The 10,257-nt window shown below is 38.8% G+C and overlaps 1 protein-coding gene across 4 annotated transcripts in view; it reads left to right on the forward strand.

Annotated features, from left to right (window-relative positions):
• LOC148123485 (vomeronasal type-2 receptor 116-like) overlaps positions 1-9,984 on the forward strand; it is a 47,718-nt gene extending 37,734 nt beyond the window's left edge. For 3 of the 4 annotated variants that reach the window (XM_087910113.1, XM_087910121.1, XM_087910122.1), the window contains exons 5-6: positions 6,631-6,754; positions 9,080-9,984. In XM_087910113.1, coding sequence (XP_087766239.1) covers positions 6,631-6,754; positions 9,080-9,984 — 1,029 coding nt within the window. The remainder of the gene's footprint in view (positions 1-6,630; positions 6,755-9,079) is intronic. The other variant, XM_087910123.1, reaches the window with a different exon arrangement.
• The last annotated feature ends 273 nt before the right edge of the window (positions 9,985-10,257 follow it).

The raw sequence follows: 10,257 nt of genomic DNA on the forward strand, positions 1-10,257 counted from the left end.
TTTTTAACCATTCTTCTATTGAGGGGCACCTAGGTTGTTTCCAGGTTCTGGCTATTACAAATAGTGCTGCTATGAACATAGTTGAACAAATGCTTTTGTGGTATGATAGGGCATCTCTTGGGTATATTCCCAAGAGTGGAATTGCTGGGTCTTGAGGGAGGTTGACTCCCAGTTTCCTGAGAAACCGCCACACTGATTTCCACAGTGGCTGCACAAGTTTGCATTCCCACCAACAATGGATGAGAGTTCCCCTCTCTGCACATCCACTCCAGCATAGGCTATCATTGGTGTTTTAACTTTAGCTAATCTGACCGGTGTAAAATGGTATCTCATAGTTGTTTTGATTTGCATTTCCCTAATAGCTAAGGATGTTGAGCATGACCTTAAGTGTCTTTTGGGCATTCGAAGTTCTTCTGTTGAGAATTATCTGTTCAGATCAGCACCCCATTTTTTAATTGTGTTAATTAGAGTTTTAGTGTCTAGTTACTTGAGTTCTTTGCATATTTTGGAGATCAGGCCATTATCTGATGAGGGGTTGGTGAAGATCTTCTCCCAGTCAGAAGGTAGCCTTTTTGTCTTACTGACGGTGTCCTTTGCTTTACAGAAGCTTCTCAGTTTCAGGAGGTCCCATTTATTCATTGATTCTCTTATTGTCTGTGCTACTGGGGTTCTACTTAGGAAGTGGTCTCCTGTGCCTATGTCTTGTAGACTACTTCCCACTTTCTCTTCTATCTGGTTCAAAGTGGTCAGATTAATGTTGATGTCTTTAATCCATTTGGACTTGAGTTTTGTGCATGGTGATAGATATGGATCTACTTTCATTCTTCTACAGGTTGACATCCAGTTATGCCAGCACCATTTGTTAAAGATGCTTTCCTTCTTCCATTGCACACTTTTAGCTTTCTTGTTGAAAATAAAGTGTACATAGGTTTGTGGGTTAATATCTGGGTCTTCTATTTGATTCCATAGGTCGACTTCTCTGTTCTTATGCCAGTACCAAACTGTTTTCAATACTGTAGCTGTGTAATAGAGTTTGAAGTCAGGGATGGTTATACCTCCAGAAGTTCCTTTCTTATATAAGATTGTTTTGGCTATCCTGGGTTTTTGTTTTTCCATATAAAATTAGAAAACTTGATTACTATTCTCTCAAGGTCTGTGAAGAAGTTTGATGGGATTTTGATGGGGATTGCATTGAATCTATTGATTGCTTTTGGTAGAATTGCCATTTTTACTATGTTGATCCTCCCAATCCAAGAGCAGGGGAGATCTTTTCATTTTCTGGTATCCTCCTCAATCTCTTTCTTCAAAGACTTAAAGTTCTTATCAAATAGGTCTTTCACTTCCTTGGTCAGGGTTATCCCAAGATATTTTATGCTTTGTGGCTATCGTGAAAGGTGAAGTTTCTCTGATTTCCCTCCTTGCATCTTTATCTTTTCTGTATAGGAGGGCAACTGATTTTTTGGAGTTAATCTTGTATCCTGTCACATTACTAAAGGTGTTTATCAGCTGTAGGAGTTCTTTGGTAGAGTTTTTGGGGTCGTTCCTGTATACTATCATATCATCTGCAAATAACACGAGTTTAACTTCTTCCTTTCCAATTCGAATCCCCTTGGTCCCCTTATGAAGTCGTATTGATATTGCTAGAACTTCAAGCACTATATTAAAGAGGTATGGGGAGAGTGGACAGCCTTGTCGTGTTCCTAATTTCAATGGAATGTCTTTGAGTTTCTCTCCATTCAATTTGATTTTAGTGTCGGCTTGCTGTAAATAGCTTTTATTATATTTAGGTATGATCCTTGTATCCCCAATCTCTCCAACACCTTTATCATAAAGGGATGTTGAATTTTGTCAAATGCTTTTTCAGCACCTAATGAAATGATCATATGGTTTTTTTTCAGTTTATTTATATGATGGATTACATTGATAGATTTGTGTATGTTGAACCATCCCTGCATCTCTGGGATGAAGCCTACTTGATCATAATGGATAATTTTTCTAATATGTTCTTGGATTCGGTTTGCCAGGATTTTGTTGAGAATTTTTGCATTGATGCTCGTGAATGAGATTGGCCTGTTCTCTTTCTTGGTTGTGTCTTTATGTGGTTTTGGTATCAGTGTAATTGTAGCTTCATAAGAAGAGTTTGGCAATGACTATTCTGTTTCTATATTGTGAAATACCTTAAGGAGTTAGGTATCAGCTCTTCTTGGAAGTTCTGCTAGAATTCTGCGTTGAACCCATCTGGCCCTGGGCTTTTTTTTTGGTCGAGAGGTGTTTGATAACAGCTTCTAATTTTTCACGACTAACAGGTCTATTTAGATTGTTCACCTGGTTTTGATTTAACTTTGGTAAATTGTATTTATCTTAAAACCAATCCATTTCCTGTACATTTTCCAAATTTGTGGCATATAAACTTTCGAAGTAAGATCTAATGATTCTCTGAATTTCCTCTGTGTCCGTTGTTATGTCCCCCTTTTCATTTCTGATCTTATTGATTTGAGTGTTCTCTCTCTGCCGTTTGATTAGTTTGGATAGGGGTTTGTCAATCTTGTTGATTTTCTCCAAGAACCAACTTTTTGTTTCGTTGATTCTTTGGATTGTTTTCTGTGTTTCTATTTTGCTGATTTCAGCCCTCAGTTTGATTATTTCCAGTCTTCTACTCCTCCTGAGTGAATCAGCTTCTTTTTTTCCCAGAGCTTTCAGGTGTGCTGTTAAGTCTCCAATGTGTGCTTTCTCCGTTTTCTTTAATTGGGCACTTAGTGCTATGAACTTTCCTCTTAGCACTGCTTTCATTGTGTCCCATAGGTTTGAGTATGTTGTGTCTTTATTTTCATTAAATTCAAGGAAGACTTTAATTTCTTTCTTTATTTCTTCCTTGACCCAGGGATGAATCAGTAGTTGACTGTTCAACTTCCACACCTTTGTAGGCTTTCTGGTGTTCGAATTGTTATTGAATTCTAACTTTAATCCATGGTGATCCGACAAGACACAGGTGGTTACTAATATTTTTTTTGTATCTGTGGAAGTTTGCTTTGTTACCGAGTATGTGGTCAATATTCGAGAAGGTTCCATGAGCTGCAGAGAAGAAGGTATATTCTTTCCTTTTTGGGTGGAATGTTCTATAGATATCTGTTAAGTCCATTTGATTCAATATCTCCAATAATTCTCTTTTTTCTCTGTTATGTCTGATTGACCTGTCCATTGGTGAGAGAGGTGTGTTGAAGTCTTCTACTATTAGTGTGTGTTGTTTGATGACTGCCTTGAGTTCTAGAAGTGTTTCTTTGACAAAAATGGGTGCCTTTATATTTGGGACATAGATATTCAGGATCGAGACTTTTTCCTGTTGAATTGTTCCTGTTATGAGTATAAAATGTCCATCTCCATTTTTTCTGATTGATTTTAGTTTGAAGTCAATTTTCTTGGAAATTAGAATGGCCCCACCCACTTGTTTCTAGGTCCGTTTGCTTGGAAAACCTTTTCCCAACTCTTTACTCTGAGTAGATGTCTATCTTTGTGGTTGAGGTGTGTTTCTTGTAAACAGCAGAATGTTGGATCCTGTTTTCGTATCCAATCTCTTAGTCTTTGCCTTTTTATAGGTCAGTTGAGTCCATTAATATTAAGTGATATTAATGACCAGTGGTTGTTGATTCCGGTTATTATTTTTTTTAGTGTGTGTAGTAGTGTTTGTGTGTTTCTCTTCTTTGAGTTGTGGTTGTGAAGGGTCACTAAATGTCTGGGTTATTGTAGGCAGTGTTGGGAATGTTGGATTCCTTGGGTTGCGATTTTCCTTCTATTACTTTCTGTAAGGCTGGATTTGTGGCTATGAATTGTTTAAATTTATTTTTATACTGGAATATTTTGTTTTCTCTGTTGATAGTGAATGATAGCTTGGCTGGGTATAGTAGTCTGGGTTTGCATCCATGGTCTCTTAGTTTCTGCAGTACCTCTATCCAGGACCTCTGGCTTTCATGGCTTCCATAGTGAAATCCGGTGTAAGCCTGATAGGTTTACCTTTATAAGTTACTTGACCTTTTTCCTTTGCAGCTCTTAATATTCCTTCGTTCAATCTGTATGTTTTGTGTTTGGATTATTATATGGCGAGGGGATGTTTTTTTCTGATCCAGTCTATTTGGTGTTCTGTATGCTTCTTGAACCTTCATAGGAATATCATTATTTAGGTTGGGAAAGTTTTCTTCTATAATTTTGTTGAATATATTTTCTGGGCCTTTGATCTGCAATTCTTCTCCTTCTTCAATCCCTATTATTCTTAGATTTGGTTTTTTTTTTAATTGTGTCCCAGATTTCTTGAATGTTTTGTGAAGAGAATTTGTTGGATTTGCTGTTTTCTTTGATCAGAGCGTTTATTTTCTCTATGGTATCTTCAGAATCTGAGATTCGTTCTTCTATCTCTTGTATTCTATTGGTTATGCTTGATTCTGTAGTCTCTGTTCATTTACCTAGGTTTTCCATATCCAGCCGGTTCTCGGTTTGTGTTTTCTTCATTGCCTCCATTTCAGTTTTCAATTATTGAACTGTTTCCTTTACCTGTTTGATTGTTTTTTCTTGTTTTCCCAGTGTATCATTCACAGATTTACTCATTTCTTCAAACTTTTTGTTATACTTCTCATTCATTTCTTTACTCATTTCTTTAAAGTTTTTGTTATACTTTTCATCCAATTCTTTAAGGGAGTTATTCACGTCCTGTTTAAGGGACTCTAATGCTTTCATAATGGCACTTTTTTCTACTTCTTCTGGATTAAGGTTTTCAAGACGTTCTATTGTAGGGTCGTTGGGATCTGGTGTTTTCGTGTTGTTTTTCAGATTGTTGAAGGAGGTCTTGCCTTGGCATCTGCCCATCTCTTCCTTCAAATGCTCTCTATTGGATCTTCTGGTACCGGGTCAGGTTCCCTTGTTGGACAGGGACTTCTCTGACAGAAGGCCCACCTGTCCTCAGGCAGGCTTTTAAAACACAGGAACTGCCTCCTGCAGGGATGCACCTACAGCCCAGGCCCAGCACGCAAGGCAGCTGAGCTGGGGAAATTTTATGGCCCCAGGGGGAAGGGAGAAATATAGGAAGGTGTTCCTGGATGGAAGCTGGGATGGCAGGCAGTAGAGCTTAGCAGGGTGGAGCCACCACTACAGGGTGCCCTGAGAGTCTAGGGAGTCGAGGAAAGCCTGAACTCTTCCTCGCCCGGCTCCTGCCACAGGCCAGAAGCAAACTTACCCCTCCGATGGCTGTCTGCTAGAAGTCGGTGCCCCTTGCTGGTCAGGAATGTCGCTGAGCTGACTTTCTTTAGGCTTCTTGTACCTTCATAGGGATATCCTTCGTAAGGTTGGGAAAGTTTTCTTGTATAATATTGTTGAATATATTTTCTGTGCCTTTGAACTGGAGTTCTTCTCCTTCTACCCCTATTATTCTTTGGTTCGGTCTTACGGTGTCCCAGATTTCCTGAATGTTTTGTATTACCAATTTGTTGGATTTAGTGTTTTCTTTGACCAATGAGTTTATTTCATCAATAGTATCTTCAGTGCCTGAGATTCTTTCTTCTATCTCTTGTATTCTGTTGGGTATACTTATCTCTGTAGTTCCTCTTTGTTTACCCAGATTTTCCATTTCCAGAATTTTCTCAGTTTCTGTTTTCTTTATTACCTCTATTTCAGTCTTCATGTCTTGAACTGTTTTATTCACCTGTTTATTTGCTTTTTCTTGGTTTTCTTTGAGGGATTTATTAATTTCTTCTAGTCTTCTGTTTGTCTTCTCTATTTCTTTAAGGGAGTTTTTTCACTTCCTCTTTAAAGGTCTCCATCATTTTCACAAAGTTAAGTTCATTTTCTTTTACATCTTCTGGGTTAGGCTTATCAAGTCTTCCAGTTGTGTGTACACTGGGTTCTGGTGTTACCATGTTGTTTTTTAGGATTTTGGAGGAATTCTTGCATTGGTGCCTACCCATCTCTTCCTTCAAATGAGGCCAGCAGTGTCTTGGCTTCTTGGTGCAATCCTTGCTGTTGCTGTCTCTTAGGTCTACTCAGTATTAGAGCAGGCTCTTAGGTCCACTCAGTATTGGAATAGGCTGTGTTTTGCATGGTTCCATGGAGCTTGCAGGGAATGACAGGTTTTGGGTGGAGTGGATTTAGGGCTAGCAGGGAAGCTCCCTGCTGGCAGGTAGAAATGCAGAGGGACCTTTTCTCCCATATGGAGGTTTTAAGGAGTTGGGGGTTCAGGGCCACAGGTCTGCTGCCTATTCACTTCTTATGTTCCCCAAGTATGGTCACAGAATGTATGCCTGGGCTCCATGGAGGTCCTAGGGAAAAGTGGGTTGGGGGTGGGGTGGATTGAGGGCTAGCCTGCAGGCTCCCTGCTGGCAGCTAGAAATGTCAAGGGACCTGGGTAGGTCTTAGGGATTGGGGGTTCAGGTCCACCAGGCCGCTGCCTACTCACCTCCTATGTCCTCCAAGTTTGGGCGCAGGATGTATGGCACATATGCCTGGTGTTTTAAAACTCATTATGTTTAAGTGGTTACTCATTTGGTGCTTATAAAATAAGTTTATCAATATTTCACCATGATAATATAATATAGTTGTAGAAGGAATAGATAAAACTCCTGATACCTGCCTTTGTCTGATTTTCCTCAGATGCCACCCTCTGTGTGCAGTGCTGATTGTGGTTCTGGATTCAGAAAATTCTGGCAGGAAGGAATGGCAGCCTGCTGTTTTAATTGCAGCCCCTGCCCACAACATGAAGTTTCTAATGACACAAGTAAGTGTTTGCTATTGAGATAAATCCTTCACATAGATCATCCTCTCCCAAACACACTAGAATAATCACAAGTTTTAAAAGGTCACTGCAGAAATAAAATATACCTCTTTTCCAAATTAGTTTATATAGAACTATGACCATCACCAATGTCACTTTTAGTAACCATGTTATACCAGGACATACATTTTTGACTCACTGAAAAATTATGGTAGATGTTTGTTTCTCAAACAAATGGTATTGATTATCAGACTACAGTGTGAGGGAATTCTAGGCATTGTCTTTAATAGTGATTAATCTCCTCTGAAACTGCATGTAGATTTGATTCCTGTCATGAATCTTCAATAATATTTTTCTATATTCATATCTGTACTGTACGTGTACTATATAAGTTTATAGGCACCACATACAAGCAGGAATCAATTTAGAGTAGATTATGTCATCAGATTCATTGAATTCAGTTGTGTATATGGTAGGAACCAAATCCAAGTCCTCTGTAAGATTAATGAGGAGGGGAAATCATTACTTGTAAAATTATCAGACACTGTTGCCTATTAGACAGAGGCCTTAAAACAATATCCAGAGACACTGTTTTAAAAGGATAAAAGTGATTTGAAATCTAGGGAATTGCAATACATGTTGGCACATGATCAGAAATATATAGAGTACTTTAATCAATATTAATATATATATCACAGCTAATAGTGTCAAAATTAGAAGATTAAAATGGTTTCCTATGAAAGCAATTAGTCACACTTATCTAAATTGTGCTGTCTTCTACACAACCCAAATTTGTCAAATGAACATTTTTTTAGAGTTGGCTACATAAACATGGCAGGTAGAGCTGGGCGGTGGTGGTACAAGTCTTTAATTCCAGCACTCAGTGGGCAGAGACAGGCAGATCTTTATGAGTCCAGCTCAGCCTTGTCTACAGAGTGAGTTCCAGAACTGATTTCATAGCTACATAGAAACCCTGTCTCAAAAATGAAAATAAAAAGGCAGGCAGATATATCTTCTTTCCTCTTGTCTCTCATCCCACATAATCAATATTGACTCTTTCCTGTTGCTTTCCCCTTCTCCTTCATTTTCTGTTTGTTTTCTCTCATTCCCTACCTATTGTCCCCTGGAGCAAATCATTCTCCTTTTGGTTGAGAACTTGGTATTGGTGTGTTATGTGCTAACTCCAAGGGTCCCTACAGAGTTTGTTTAGTGTTACTTCTATGCCAATGTATTTGCACTGGTGAATTCATACTATAAAACATATTACATGACCTGTCCCAGTAGAAGACACAATCTCCATTTATTTCAGGCAGATAATTCATTCAACATACAGAACGATGTCAGGAGGTACTACAACCTTGGGTTCTGAGACTTTCAAATGTACTCTTTGCCATACAATGGTCAGTTTTTTAACCTCTGTCAAATCACAGGTTAAGTCATTTCATCATAGTTTTCATAATGTACTGAAAATATGTGTGCTTTGTAGATGGAAGTTTTTGCACTATCAGGTCTCACAGTCATTCAGTCCCCACAAAACACACAGAGGCTTATAGTCATTATAAACTGGTTGGCCTTTTAGCTCAGGCTCATTATTATCTATCTCTTACAACTTAAATTAACCTATTATTATTTATCTATACTTGTATTGTTTTGTTTTTCAAGACAAGGTTTCTCTGTGTAGCTTTGGAACTTGGCCTGGAACTAACTTTTATAGAAGAGATGAGACTCAAACTCACAGAGATCACCTGCTTCTGCCTCCCTATTGCTATGATTAAAGGCATATGTCACCACCATCTGGCTCATTATCTGTGTTTAGCCATGAGGCTTGGTATCTTACTCAATGAGGCATTCTCATCTTGCTTCACCTGCATCTGGCTGGTGACTGCAGACTGAGCCTTTCTTCTTTTCAGAATTTTCACAGTCCGGTTGCCTGCCTATACTTTCTGCCTGGATACTGGTCAATCAGTGTTTCATTAAACACATACAAAGAATAAATCTTTACAGAGTACAAGAACATTATCCTTCAATAAAGAGTAAATCTTTACAGAGTACAAGAACGTTATCCTACAGTAGTGTTTTCCGATAACTTAACAAATGGCATCATCAACAAATAGTTAAATAGAAAATAAAGCTATTGTTTGATATCACTCCCCATAATGATAATGAATGAGTGTTGTGAAATGGAAACATTGCTATGTAGCAGTGTCCTTCAACTACATCGTCAGCAACAAATGCAGATATTGCAATGTTTCTTCAACACACTTAATAGAAATACCTTGTCAATAAATGGTTAAAGTTGCACTAATCAGACTATCCTTTCTCCATCAGATATGGATAAATGTGTGAGGTGTCAAGAAGACCAGTATACCAACAGAGAACAGAACCAGTGCATTCCAAAAACTGTGGTCTTTCTGAACTACAAAGACACCTTGGGGATGGCTCTTTCCTTAATGGCCTTATGCCTCTCTGCATTCACAGCCGTGGTTCTTGGGGTGTTTGTGAAGCATCGTGACACTCCCATTGTGAAGGCCAACAACCGGAATCTCACCTACATCTTACTCATCTCACTCATCTTTAGTTTCCTGTGTCCCTTGCTCTTCATTGGGCATCCCAACTCAGCTGTCTGTATCCTACAGCAAGTCACATTTGGAGTTGTATTCACTGTGGCTGTTTCTACTGTGTTGGCCAAAACAGTGACTGTGCTGCTGGCTTTTAAATTCACAGCTCCTGGAAAAAGGACAAGGTCCTTTCTGCTTTCAGGGGCCCCCAACTACATCATTGTCATCTGTACCCTCATCCAAATTATTCTCTGTGTAATCTGGCTGCGACTTTCTCCTCCCTTTATCGATAATGATGCACACTCTGAGCATGGCCAAATAATCATTGTGTGTAACAAGGGCTCAGAGACTGCATTCTACTGTGTCTTGGGATACCATGGCTCCCTTGCCTTAGCGAGCTTCATTGTGGCTTTCTTGTCCAGGAATCTCCCTGATACATTCAATGAAGCCAAGTTGCTGACCTTCAGCATGCTGTTGTTCTGCAGTGTCTGGGTCACATTTATCCCAGTTTACCACAGCACCAAGGGCAAGGTCATGGTGATTGTGGAGGTCTTATCCATTCTGATTTCCAGTGCAGGTCTACTGGGATGCATCTTTGTCCCCAAGTGCTACATAATTTTGTTAAGACCAGAGAGAAATTCTCTTCAAAAATTAAGGGAGAAAACATTTTTCTGAACACACATTTCATAAATTGTAACTGACTGACTGCTGTACTGTTGATGCAGATCTACATATTATAATAAAATGCAAGATATATACATTAGCTAATGATTTTCATTTTTTCTTCTTATGAAGATGCACAGAAGTATCATATATACCTCTTTTCTATACATTGTGACCTATAATCTTCTCTTCAGACTATAAGACCTAATGCTTGGACATTAGTGCATATGGGATGTGTTCCTTACTTTCTCTAATGCACAATAAACATTGAAATAAACTCCCAGG

This window comes from Myodes glareolus, chromosome 1 (assembly GCF_982192425.1).
Source record: "Myodes glareolus chromosome 1, mMyoGla1.1, whole genome shotgun sequence".
Classification (NCBI taxonomy): Eukaryota; Metazoa; Chordata; class Mammalia; order Rodentia; family Cricetidae; genus Myodes; species Myodes glareolus.